At 41.6% G+C, this 14,759-nt stretch overlaps 1 protein-coding gene across 1 annotated transcript in view; it reads right to left on the bottom strand.

Moving 5' to 3' along the window:
* Positions 1-14,759, bottom strand: part of LOC147025024 (extracellular calcium-sensing receptor-like) — a 108,413-nt gene that overhangs the window by 30,598 nt on the left and 63,056 nt on the right. The window contains exons 3-4 of the mRNA XM_085887061.1: positions 13,340-13,613; positions 2,364-2,533 (exon numbers count right to left, since the gene is read on the bottom strand). Of these exons, the coding sequence (XP_085743187.1) occupies positions 2,364-2,533; positions 13,340-13,613 (444 nt within the window). The remainder of the gene's footprint in view (positions 1-2,363; positions 2,534-13,339; positions 13,614-14,759) is intronic.

Raw genomic sequence — 14,759 nt, 5'->3', positions numbered from 1 at the left:
AAAGCGGGAATTTTCGTTGGTCCCAGATCTGAGAATTGATGTGTAATCCAGAGTTAAAATATAAACTGAACCCACTTGAGTTTGCAGCATGGGAAGCTTTTGTGTTGGTTATGCAGAATTTTCTTGGGAACCAGAGAGCTGAACAGTATGCGGAATTAGTGGACAACATGCTAAAGGCCTATCAGCGAATGGGCTGTCAGATGTTTTTAAAAATGCACTTCTTGCATTCTCATCTTGATTTCTTCCCACCTAATGTGGGCAAGGTAAGCGATGAGCATGGCGAAAGGTTCCACCAAGACATTTCATTCATGGAAACGAGGTATCAAAGCCGGTTCAACCCGAACATGATGGGTGATTACTGATGGTTCCTACAACGGGAGACCAATTCCACATACAAGTGCAAGCGTCTCACACACTTCTGAACACGTCTGAACAGTGCCTACGCTGACTGTATTGAAAGGAAGAGTGTAAACTTGAAGTGTTGTTTTTGAATCACAATGGGGCAGATTTCCGGATCAAGTTTACAACCTTCCTTATATTACCATGTTGTAATGTTTTATTAACTTCCTCTTCTGCAACATGTTTTTGTTCTTTGTTTGTATACTACACATTATACACGGAGATCAATCATCGTTATCTAAATATGACGTGAAAGTAATGAATTAGCACCGATAATGGATGTAAAATGTTGCGATCTGCAATAATGAAGTATCTCATATAGCATGCTGGGTATCATTAATACATGTACATCTTTTGAAAACCTGACGTGCTGGCTAAATTCTGAATACAGACTTGAAATCAGCGACCCCTATTTAGCCAAGAACACCTGCATTTCCTTTAGTAAAAGACGAAAAGTTTTTTTTGTTGCCCAGTGAATTAAAGGCCTACATGCCCAGGTTGAGGCACAGCCCTGACCACTTGCGTGAGATTAAATGCCTCCATCCAAGAATGATTCTGGGGCAGCCAGACAGAAATCTATATATAATGGAGGGAAAGTATTATGTATGTATGTATGTATGTATGTATGTATGTATGTATGTATGTATGTATCATCTGCTCCACTGAGAGGATTTGACCAAAGAAGCTGAAACTTACAGGGATTAATGATGGCACCTAAAGTTGTGCAGGTGCACATTTGATTCCATCAAGTTAACAAAAAAATTGCCTATCTTGGCATTTTTTTTATTTTGGGGGAGGGTGGGTGCAATTGTAATTATCCTAACTATATAACCACAATGTATTGTATAAGCACATAAACAGTCTGCATGTTTTCACTTAATATCCGTAACCTAGGTTAATTTTATTTTCGGGAGCTATCGAGGCAGTGGTCTTTTGCCTATACACTGCCTAAATAAAGGGGTGTGTCAGAAGAACGTGTTGCAAGTTGCATGCTTGGAACAAGATAATCTGTAAGGTGGGTGCTTTGCTATGGCATTAATATTCATAAAGACAATAACGTGACCCTCCTGGCAGCTCCCATAGGGAGTGGGTGATTCTAGTTTATAAACTGAGAATTCCTTCCACAGAAACAGTTTTACAAATGGCCTTATCACTGGTAATATTACAAATCACAATGCATTGTTTTCCAGTGGAGCAAATATTTATGAGAAAAATAAAAGTTTTCACAGAAAGAGGCAACAATAAAAGTATCACCACATAAATTATACCTGCCAATGTTCAAATGAACTGATACTTGGACATGAGCTATTATCACCAATTATTTTATCAGCAACACACATTCCCATCTTATGCAAAGCATGAGCTATTATATATACAGCCATGTATGTGTTGTAAGTAACTCTCAGCTGTGTAACATCAGTCAGTGTACTATTTGCATGATCCAGTCGCTCAAGTCCTGTACATGGCAAAAGTAAACTTTTCTTTGTCTGCCAGGTGCAGTTGAAAGTTGTCTCCCAAAATTCCAACAGCAGTTCATTGATATCATTTTCAGAAATCTTTGGGATCCTGCATGTTTTTGAAATATTTGTTTGTAATTCTGAAACAACCAGATACTCTTTGTAGTTAAAATTTTTACCAAAGACGATATTCAAAGTATCGTTTTCAATATTGTCGTTTGTGATCAACAGATTTGGAAAATCATTGCATTGTATTGGCTCCAATAATTTATTATGTTTTTGATATGAATACCGGGTTTGAAAAGGAAAATTAATTTGGGTCATTCGGCTACAATTGAAAGATTGACCAGCACTGACTTTTTCAGTGCTAAATCCAGAATTACTGCTCCTTATACAAGCATTTGGTAAATATTTTTGATCAACATATGGTTTAAAGTTTAACAAGTAACTTTTCAATCCAGGAATGACACCATGCTGCAAAGCAAAACCAATGGTTCCACGATAAACCTGGATGTATGTTGGATCCATGAAAAATAGCGAAGTTATCCACGATTCGCTTGCAATGAGCGTTTTGCTTGTGATGTTACGTCTCAAGAGCTCTCGTGCAAGAGGCGGTATGTCAGCTTCTCCACCAAATACCAAAATAATATCTGCATTTGATTTACTTGTCAGTGCACCTGCAAAATCATAAAACAAAAGATTACAGCATTTCGAGTTGATCAAATTGGTGGATTTCTACTTTATTGAGATCTTGCTTGCTGTCAACCAAACTCAGGGTTCAACTTCTCCTGTCTATACACATTGTTTCTCACTAACTGTGATGTATACATTCAGAATGATGGAGAATAATATGGCAAAAATATTTTGTGTTATTTCGGCAAACAAAAGGATTAATATTAGACTTGGAATTTAACAAACAGATCAGTATTCAAAAATGTACTTTGGATTCTTAATATCACAATTAATGTGGAGTTGCATTCTCTTTTCAAGTGAAGAAGGCAAGACACTTGTTGGTGATATCCCACACTTCAACATCATTTAGAAGCTTCAGTTTGTGTCTTAAGTGTTATGTTTGGATATAATGTTGAGGCTCTTGAAGGAGCGGGTTCTGTCTTAAGTGTTATGAACAAGGTAAACATAGGCTTTGAAATGGAAGGCTTACTTTTGGTAAGGTCTGCATACTGTTTGCCTCCACATATAATGAAGAGTACTTTTAACAAACAAATGATTTGCATATCCCATTGTGTCATCACTGATGTCAGAACACATTGACCTGTTTGGAAATGAACCAGATGGATAAAAGAAATCCTCAAGGAAACTGATTTCTACAATCCGAGAGATCATTCCAAAGATTTCACATTTTAGTCCCAAAGAGGAAATCTTCAACCCAAAGGCAATCTAATTAAGATATAGATATGAAGGGGTGAAATATGAAAAGGAAAAGGCAAGTTTTTGAGAAAATAATCCAAAGAAACTGATATCTGTAAATGGCCCATTATCAAGATGAACAATACAAATACAATGGAAACAAACATTACTCTTGGTCTTACCTGTTGCGAAAGCAAACACAAACCCACCATTAGGGCTTGAGAGATGATAGCCAAACTGTTTTCCCCAAACTTTTGTTAAATTGTTAAAATATTCAACCTCCCCAACTTTCTCTAGCAATGTGGATAATTCATCTGACCATTATTCCATTTATGTAGCATGACCAAACTGTTTGCACTTACTTGAGAAAAACCTAATGTAAATGCAAATAAACATTATGATGGAAAGAAATACATGATTGAGATTGTCAAAATGCTCCCTCTAAGTTCCAGTTCCACATATACCAAATGGCACCGCCTTTCTCCTTGATCATACAACAAGGCGATTGTGGCAGCTTCGAGACAAGGCTAAGAGACGTGCTCTTCCTCTCCTTTTCTTCTCCTCAGAAACATACAAACTTCATGACCTAGCTGAACAGTCAATGGCTAGCTTGTTATTTCAGTACGTGAACGAATTGACACCAGCACAAACAACGAGAATCGTGCTGCCTTCTTGACCATGTCGAGGAGAGGCCAGAGAAGTCCTATGTGTTCTGACCACCATCTCCACACTATTATTCTCCCTCTTATATCATACCGACCAATCATCAGCCTCGGGGGCGTGGCCTGCCAGTACGAAGCTGGGAAGGTGGGGTTTTTGCCTGCTCGGAAACGATCAGCTTTGTTGTTATTGTTGTTGTTGGATCAACGTGTTTCATTTTTATCGCCGGCTTTGTAAATGCAAAAATGTAGGAAAAGGTCACAGGGGGCAATCAAATGCTGCTAGAACTAGCCTTAACTCCTACCGAGTTAACAAAGCACCACCCACCCCCGTGGGGTGACATGTAACAACTTAAGCTCACAGTTTTCCCGACTTAATTTACATGAAGATGTCTCTTACTCATTCACAAACCATGCTATGACACTAGACAATCCTACCTTTACATTGGAATTCCTCCATCTACCCCCACAAACATAATATTAAAATCCTGATAGAATTTCAAAATGATAAAAAAAATAAGATGAATAGGAGTAGAAATATTTATTCTCCTTTGTTTCTTTGCCAAAGAACTCTTCATGTCAGTTATAGTGAACAGGTGGCAAACTTCCTCATGACATACTCTCACACATTTTAGAAATTTGATGTTTATTATGATCAGGAATGAGTAAACATGCAGGGTGCTTGTTGTGTGTGTGTTCCATAGTGCACATGTACACAACACAAACACACACGTACACGTACACAAAACGATAAGGAAGAAGCGGCCCGATGGAACTCAACCAAGTGCACAGAATGATAATTGTATGGTTGGCTGAGTAAGTGAAAAGTTCAACAGAATACCATATCAAATTTGCATACAAACACAAAGGCAGCACGCCAGAACAGGTATCCCTAACTCACCTAGCAAAAAAATTCAAAAGACAAGTGCCTCAGAAGATGTCACATGTGAAACTGAAACAGTAATACATACAGCCCAAACGATTCCCCCAAAAATAAAAAAGACAAAATAAAAATATAAAGTGAAATAGCAAGAGATATTCACCGACAACTAGGAGAATAATAAAAGAGCAGAAAGGTACACAAAAGAGTTGGACAGATTGGGCATAGACAAAGAAGGCTCATTGGAATGGCGAAGAAGAGGTCAGCTTTGGAATGGAGATCAAATCACAATAAATGCCCAAGGCCAAGAACACTACACCAGTGGCTTTAAGAAGATGGCAGGACCGAGTCAATGGGACAAGTGTAGATTTTGCAAGGTAGAAACAGAAAGTATGGGCCACCTCCTATCAGGATGTAAAAATAACTCATGTCAGAACAGCTGTACACCCAAAGGTACAACAGAGTATGTAAAATATAATCCACTGGCACATCTGCAAAAATTTAAATATCCCATTTTCAGAAACGTGATGGAAACATGAACCATAATCAATAATTAGAAATAAGGAAGCCATACTCATGTACGACCTGATGATCCCAAAGATTTGTGACCATATATCATAAGTAGGTTAAAAAAAAACTGGCACACTCTTCGATGTCACAACGTTACCAGATATGCCTCCGCCCACATTATTACACCATCATACATACTTGCACCAGGTTTGATTTAAATCGCTGAACCCAGATTCAAAATATTAAATATTTCTGGCTGCTAAACCATGCATCTGATCAGGTTGAATTGAAAACATATATTCCCCATGACTACGAGATCATAATTGTGATGTTTCACATCAATTGATGAAGCGGTTCAAGAAAAATAATTGTTTTTAAGATTCTCATTCAATCCAATGTGGCTGCCAGACCATTTGACCTAATAATTATTCGTGAACAACATGGTATCCTCAAGGCTTGGGGAGCATATGGGTGAAGTTTCCCATCGATCTGTCAAGCCATTCTGGAGAAGGTTTTTAAGGGTTTATTCTTCAAAAGATCATATCTGGCAAACCATGTGAGTGACCTGTGATGTCATAGGTGGAGAGATTTTTGTTCCTCATGGATTAGCAATCATACCTGTAACGTTTCTCCACAATCTGTTCAGCTGTTTTGGAGAAGAAATTTTTGAAGGTTTTTATGTTTAAAAAAAAATGGCTGCCAAACCACGTGACTGATGACGTCATCAATTTTTTCCCAAATACAATTTAGCCCTAGATGTCCCTCAAAAGTTGTAATTGCCACCTATGACATCATCAAAAAATAATTGTGCTTGTTTCCTGTGGGGAGTACATCACATGTGCCAAGTTTCAATGTTTTCCATGAAGCAGTTTCAGAGATACAGAGCTCCAATTTTTTTCCCTTTTTTCCAACGTGGCTGCTACACCACATGGCCCATGACGGATCTGGATTCGGATCTTCAACAAAATCTAATCGTTCGTCCTTGTCACAAACCCAACCTGTCCAAAAAATTTCATCTGGATCCATCCACAACTTTTTGAGATATCCTGCACACAAACAAACAAACAAACAAACAAACAAACAAACAAACAGAAAGGGGTGAAAACATAACCTCCTTCACCTTCGGTGGTGGGAGTAACAAACAACAGGATATATAGGAGTCAGGTAAATATTATCTGATCCTCAGATATCTCACAACAGGCATTGTTTATACACCACTGTTTCTCGAAAACTTTAAACTCAGAGCAACAAACAAATTCCAGTTTCATTCTGGAAAGACTAAGAGCTTTAAACATTGCCAAGGCATCTGTACTATAGCAATCAATTTTTTTATCTTGACTTTCTAGTCTTATAAATGACAAGAAAGTCTTCTCGTCTTCTTGTCTAACTTGGCTTGCGAGAGAAGAAAGTAAAATGAAGTCGTTCTTTGAGATTTTAAGGGTCCAGTAGGGCCAAAGATGAGGTCAAAAATCAATACAAAAGGAGAGGCATGCAAGTAAAGGGGTTAAACAAATACAGCAAACACGCGTGAGGCAAGGTTTCAGTTTGTCCACAAAAGGGACATTGCTCACTTATTGCTGGTGAGAAGTGGTGAATGAGGGAATTTGTAGACAGTATCCAATGTGTAATTCTCCATTGGAAAACACCAACATGTTTTGGCACAAGCTGTTTGTAGTACCAACTCCAATTTGGGATAAGGGGGGGGGGGTATGAGGCATGCCTGTAGACCACCTCCACGGTCCAGGGGAGGACAAAGAAGGAAAGAGGGCTTTTCAACAATGCACATATAATATTGTTACGTTTGAGGGGGGGTATGCATTCAAAGGGTAATTAGGATGTTTAATTAGGTATGCCATGCTGTTCGAGTTTACCAGGATCTCGATGTAATAAGTAGTAATTCAGTGGTGATAAGTTGTCTAGTAAATGTTCATTTCATCAAGGGGGAAATGATAAATGTCACGTAATTAGATAGGGACACGGGATAGGGTAAGTGTTTCTGCGTAAACCCCTTTTGGTATTCTCTGAAGACTGGCCGTGACGTCACAGGACAGTACAGCGGATGGCTCCGCCCCGTGATCACGATTGGCAGAAGGCGACGGCAGTGGGCCAATAAACGGCTCGATTGGAGGTGACGAGGGCAGAAGGATAAAAAGGTTCTGTTCGGGGTCGAAAAAAAAGAAGAAGAAGATTACAACCAGAACACTCGTGTTTTTTTGATGTGGAACCTGTGCTGGCAGAGAGCGTCCTGGCGGGTGTGCTGAGTTGATCGTGCTCTTGATCGTGTCTGGGAGCCTTGCCGAGCCTCGTGCCTCGCTTTGGTTGGCTCTAGGGTTCTGCTGACTCGGAATACGGGGTCGGGCGGCGGGTGGACCTGCCTCCCTCTCCTGCTCGCGGCTTGGCGCAGGAGCTGGTTCCCTGGCGGCTGTGGGCGGACTTGGGCCAGGACCAGGAGGAGGTCGACAGCACCGCGGTTTCTCCTGCCCCCCCCTGAGGAGAGCAAGGCCGGCTCGTCCGGCGCCGATCCAGGGACAGTTGCGTCCACACCACGGTCCAGCCTGACCACCAGAAATAGCTACATTGTGTGTGTGTGTGTGTGTGTGTGTGTGTGTGTGTGTGTGTGTGTGTGTGTGTGTGTGTGTGTGTGTGTGTGTGTGTCTCTGCTTGGCGCCTTAGAGGGATTGAGAACTGTATATTCATTGGAATTGTCTGTGTTTTTCCCCACGCCCGATCCCACACCATCCCGTCGAATCGCCCCGGATCCCTCTTCTTGCCGAGTCTTGTTATTTCTGGTAAATAGTAAAAAGAATAAACATCATCAACTCAGTGAAAAGTGACTCGTGCCACCTTCCTCGTCCTGTTTGCGGTAGGGTGATTAAACCCGCCGTCTTTGGGTTATATAAAAATAAATCGCCTCCATCGTTTCGGCTCATTCTACGTTGGCGGGACTGTTCAAGTCCCGTGGACGTCACAATATTTTGCGAATATTCTGAAAAAAGGATAGAGAGTGACCAAAACTAATGGGTTCTAAATCAGGAGAGCCAGATAGACAAAGGTTCGGAAAGGGTGGGGAAGAGTCGGAGGTGGGTACAGGAGGGTTGTTTGTAGAAGCAATGATATCCAGTCACAATGCTTCATTTTCCATGTTCACACTTGATGGGATTATCAGGTTGTATGTGAGCGTTATTTCCTTCTCCTCAATTCGAGCTTTTGGTTCATGTTTTCATGAGTTTTCTGGGACTGAGATATTGAAGCTTTTGTAGATGTGCCAGTGGATTACTCTCCATACTTTGTTGTGCCTTTGGGTGTCCAGCTGTTCTGACATGAGTTTTTTTTTACATCCCGATAGGAGGCGGCTCGTATTTTTTGTTTCTACTTTGCAGAATCTACATTTCTCCGCTTGGCTCACTCCTTACATTTTTTTTGAAAGCCTTTTGTGTAGTGTCCCTGGTCTTGGGCATTTATAATGATTCATTCTCCAACCCAGTTGAGCTGACCTCTGCCTCCCTCTTCTTAGCCATTCAAAAGAGCCTTCTTTGTCTATGTCCAATCTGCCCAACTTTCTTTTTATATCTCTCTGCTCTTTTATCATTCTCACAGATAGTTTTCAGTGTATATCTTTTCAGATTTCATTTTATACTTTTCGTTTGTTTTTTTGGAATCATTGGGACTGCATTCATTCCTGTTTCAGCTTCATATGTGACACTTTCTATTTGCACCTGTGTTTGGAAAAAAAATTTGCAAGGTAGGGTTAGGTACACATTTTCTGGCTTGCTGTCTTCATTTTTGCGTACAAAATGCATTTGGTAGTTTGAAAAACATTCACGTACTCAGCCAACTCTACAGTTGTCATTCTTGGCGATCACCCTTCCCTTTCCAGAGAGGGACAACAACTCCCCTCTTCCAGTCATTTGTGATGATGGCTGTGTTCCAGGCAGAGCACAGAACTACATGCAACGACATGAGTACAGCATTTCCACCAGCCTTGAGAAGTTCAGCTTGGTTGCCACAGATCCCTGGAGCTTTACCCCCATTTCAACCGGTTCACCACAGCCTGTGTTTCCAACAAAAAAAGGTGGATCACAGTTGATTGGAGGATCAGTAATAGGTTCAGCAACATCCCTGTCATTAAAACCAACAGCTGGTGGATCAGCCTGGTAACCGGCCCAGCGCGCCTTCACTTTGGACTCCTCTGTCTATAGCCCTCCACCTTTCGCTATAACTGCAGTACACCAAGGGATGGGCTTGAAGGAACGCAATGCACAAATTCCCCTGCAAGCATGACGAGAATCACTTGACCACAGGTGATGCTCTACCCCCTCACACATTCCTCACACAAAGGCCTCCTTGTCCACCCTTAGCACACGTACAGTTTTATGCCTCAACTCCCTGAATAGCTCAGCTTTGGAAATAAGCCTGGCCCTGTAACACTGGTCAATAGTATCCAGTGTCTCTTGAGAGACAAAATTCTTCTTTGCTTTCTGGTGAATTCCAAGACATACACCAGCAACATCAAGGATGGTGGTCTTGAAGGCACTCCACAACTCTTCCGGATCTCCCAAAGCACTCAGAAATACCAAATCCTCACTCATCCTGTTCGCAAACTCCTCAGCTGCCCTCTCATCTGAGAGCTTGCTAACATCCAGCCAAGGTTGGGATGGTACCATTCTCCCGGATTTAATCTGCATCTTCAGAGTTGCTACCACAAGCCTTTGCTTGGTTTTGAGGAACTGAGCACTCCGGTGGACCCTGCAGTTCTGGATCATCCCCCAACGACCATCAACAAGCACATGGTCATTCTCCTTTGCCACACCACCAGCGTTGGAATACCAAGTCCAGCGATGAGCCTGTAGGCTCAAAAACCATGAACCACCCTAAGTCCATGACTTCTTGCAAAATCAAGGAACTTAGTGCTATTCAGGTTCACAGTTATAGACACACGGGGACCAACACACATCTCATAACCATCCCTATCAGTTCCAATCAATGCATTGAAATCCTCCAAGACCAGAAGAGTATCTCACCTGAGGCACTGATTAACCACAGACTAAAGTGTGGCAGATAATGCGTCCATCATCGTGAGATCACTCACCTGAGTTGGAGCATATACAGAGACCAGAGAAACGACACCCAAAGAGTGACGAATCCTTAATCTCATAATACGCTCATTGACCGGTGTTATCTCAATTACCATTGGAATCAGCTGAATGGACACAGCTGCAGCAACTTCTTGGGCATGGTAACCATCAGAGCAACCAGATCAATCGTAGGTGTAACCACCCGGTATGATTTCGCCACTATCTGGTATCCAAACCTCAGAGAGTGCTGCAACACCGATGTTAAAACGCTTGAGCTCAGATGATAACAGACACAGATGATCATCCTCTCTTAGGGACAGGACATTCCAAGCACCCACCTGATGGGACCACCTCAGGTTACCCGAAGGAGACCGCCATCTGGGGGACGACTCCTCAGTACCACTCCGACACACACTACCACAATCTAACCCGGGAAGGTATCCCCGTGGTCTTCCTCCTATCATCAAAGAGTGGGGGTCCCAAAAGATTTGCCCCAATCCCATCATCTGGTGAGCTGCCAGGCAGAGATCAGCTGCACAGGAGGTACTCCCACGGAGTGGGCTTTCAATTTTCTTTGCAGTTTTTATCTTGCCAAAACGAAGTTTTTGCAAGATATGTTAGTCAGCTTGTATGTTTTTTTTGTTTGTTTGTTTGTTTGTCTGTAATCACGTATCGATCACTCTGCAGAGCACAGTTATCATTGGAAATTTTTGTAACTTCGCATATCAGAGTCCTATAGAGGTCCCTTTCAGCGCATAAAATTTTCAAGGTCAAGGTCAAAGGTCAAGGTCACTTTGTCGCAAATCAGGGGAGTCGACGAAACCTTTATTTTTTTTTAGCAATTTTGATCGGATCGTCTTCAATCTTCATGGGAATATAGTTCATGGTCTGGTGCTCAGCTGATTAATTTTTGGTGGCGATCGGCCTTGACCTTCATGGTTAGCGCTGGAGGTCGAAAGTTTTTGACCCCAAGGTCAAATTTTGAAATCTTAGGTACCATATCGTGTAATACCTCAAATTGAACACCTCAATGAGTGCTTTCGAGATATGTCAAGCTTGAGACATTATGACATCATTTGGTGATGTTATGAAGCAAACGCATATTTTTCATGGTTACTCTGGAGAACGATTCTCATCGGAATCGCTCGTAGGCAGATATTCCTCAAGGAGTTGCTCCTGGTGGATAGCAGCTCTGTTCACTTCAGTGTGACCTTAAAGAAGTCACACGTGGTCACCTTTTGGCAAGATACGGGTCACCCTGCGGGTGACATTGGTTAGTTTTTTATTTTATGTTTTGTGGAGTGAAGGGTTTTCCTGTGGCCAGAGTGCAAATCCTGCCACCAACCTCCTAAAAAAAGTAACCCAACCGCAGGAGGATGTCCACAAACACAGTTCGACATTAGACATGAATGGCCGTTGGCTCACTAGGAGCTCCTCCACATGTTGACAGGTTTTGTTTTTAAACTTGCTGGGTGTCCATATCATACACCCTCCTCACCAGAAAACCTGGTGGGGGAGACGGTATAATCACCGACAACCCGACCATGGAACAGGTTAGTACAGGTTTACATGGTACCTGTAGCAAGTCACAGATCAGATCTGGCCTGACCTGACATTCATCATCAACACAGGTGCAAACAAAAATCTCAGTTAAAAGAAAAGTAAAGAGTCTGTGAAATATACAACCTTTAGAGCCACAAATCCCACATTTATATGTGTGTGGTGATGCAAAAAATTTAAGGTTATCAAGACCATACTATTTGAAAAAGTTCCCACTCCAATTTTGTTTCATCAATGTTGTTCTGGGGATCATGTCAGCCTAATGGGTGAGATACTCCAAGCTGGAGTAAGGGTACACTTGCTCTGAAACGAAACTCAAATTTGAAATGACCACATCCATTTGAGCAGCACACCAAGGCATCTTATCTCACTGCGGTACCCAGCAGGATAAATCCGAGTGTTAAACTCAACTCCACGCTGACTAGAACCACCAATGAGCTTTACGTGCCAAAAACGTGAATATCCTCTTAAGTCTCAAGGATTTTAAAGCCAACATGGCAATAACTCGGTGACAGTCACATTCTGAATCACTCAAAGAGACCCTAAGAGTTTATAATGTGTATTAAAAATGGGGAGGGAAGTACAGGAAGGCAATCATGAAATCACACGAAGCAGGTTTATTTACAATAAATTATCTACGTGCCATTCAGGCTCCTTTTATGACCTCGGGTTGTGCCCCACCCGGTGACATCGCTCTCTGTGCTCATTGACCATCCCACCCCTAAGCTTCTCAGCACATCCCGAATGGTCGAGATCAGGAAATAGTGTCAAAACTTTCACATTGACTGTCCCGCAAGGCTGCTTTTTTATAAAGGACATAAGACAGTTTTATAGAGGATAAAATATTAAATAGGGGTTTCGGGAGAAGCTGATTTCGACACAAACATTGGGAGGGAAGACGACAGACATGCTTTCTACACGATTATCAATGCATATTCCTATGACAGTTCATTTTCCCTCACTCCTTCAAAAAAACATTATATGCACTTAGGGGAATAGCTATTCTAATCTATACATTCTTTCCCCCTATAAGTCATTTTCACAACAATATTTAATGATCATCACAGCTTACAAAAAACGCAGCCATTCAGTGATGTGTCACTTTCTTCTTCATGCTCACTCCTTTTATATCTACTATTTCTGACATGCAGAATATCACTACATCTTACACACCAGTCTGATTACACGATGACCCATTAATGTGAGGTGTGCGATGGATGAAGTAAACTTCTGAATGACAATTCCACCATTGACTTTAGAGAGGAAATACAAGATGTTAATAGGTGAGAAAAGTGACATGTACAAGTTCCACAGAATATACAGAGCTGGAGGCTCAAAAAATACATCATCATTGTCATTATTAGGACTATTAATGAGCAAACAACTCGGTCACAGCCATGGCGAAGGCAAACAACCAAAATAAAAACTCACCAAGATTTGTTAATCCATTTATGTCCTTTGCTGTGGGTAATATCTCTCGAAAAGCGAGACAAATCCCACTTTTTTCTGCTTCAGATGTAAACTGATCAATGGCCACTCTTCCATAATCCCTGGGAACCTCAATTGTGCCTACATATAACCATGCAAAGTAATTCACCAGCTTAGCGATAGCAAATGCTTGGAATGAGTCACTGGGGATGGTGCGTAGAAATGAAGGAAAATTCTTCTTGTTGCTTAAACATTTGCACGAAGAAGAGTAGCTTATCTGTGTAAAGTAAAGTGGAAATATTGTCAACAACAAATATTGATGAGATGAGATATACAGCAAAGGACATTAGCCTAATGTCGGAATATTATGACACGTCATTCTCTTATCATGCAAAAGAAACATGGAAGAGGATAAACGGAACAACACAGACAAAAAGGCAGTGGTAGAAGAGGTGGATGAAATAAGCAAAGGGATGAATGAACAGGATGAGGAGAATGGAGAGTGCAGGAAATATTGTACCTCCAAGTAAAAGAGGTGGGTTAGGGGAGGTTTAATGGGGACAAGATCACAGGTATGGATTAGGGAAGATCTGAGTTGGTAGTCGATTGCCAGTTTGAAATCCTAAAGAAAAGTGTGGAAATGAATAGACATGGGAAGGCAGTTTCAAGATGGAAGAATGGAGTGGAAGTGATGCAGTAAACGTTTTTGGGAGTTTCACAAGGAAAAGCTTACTGGCAGAATATTGCAACTACGATTGACTGGGGAGAACCATTAGTATAGGCATTGAGGGATGAAAGAACAGACAGATCAAGATGGGAAGACAGTAGAAAGAAAACAGAGAGGCCAGCAACCTGTCTGCTTTTTTCAGACAGTGACATTGAGAGATTTTGATATTCCACAGCATCCAGTGGAGAGAGGAAGAGAGGGAGAGGGGGAGAGAGAGAGAGAGAGAGAGAGAGAGAGAGAGAGAGAGAGAGAGAGAGAGAGAGAGAGAGAGAGAGAGAGAGAGAGAGAGAGAGAGAGAGAGAGAGAGAGAGAGAGAGAGAGAGAGAGAGAGAGAGAGAGAGAGAGAGAGAGAGAGAGAGAGAGAGAGAGAGAGAGAGAGAGAGAGAGAGAGAGAGAGAGAGAGAGAGAGAGAGAGAGAGAGAGAGAGAGAGAGAGAGAGAGAGAGAGAGAGAGAGAAACTACTTCACAGTTCTCTGGACAAAGGCCAGATATGGAGATAACCACTGTCCAGACACATATGGAGATAATCACCGTCCAGACACATATGGAGATAACCACTGTCAAGACATAACGACCATCTGGATACCTCCAGAGACAGAGAGAAAGAGAAAGAGAAAGACAGAGAGAAAGAGAAAGAGAAAGACAGAGAGAAAGAGAAAGAGAAAGACAGAGAGAAAGAGAAAGAGAAAGACAGAG

Source organism: Eptatretus burgeri, chromosome 6 (genome assembly GCF_056783735.1).
Source record: "Eptatretus burgeri isolate ZD-2024b chromosome 6, Ebu_testis_v1, whole genome shotgun sequence".
In the NCBI taxonomy this organism is placed as follows: Eukaryota; Metazoa; Chordata; class Myxini; order Myxiniformes; family Myxinidae; genus Eptatretus; species Eptatretus burgeri.
This window is presented reverse-complemented; position numbering and strand designations above follow the sequence as displayed.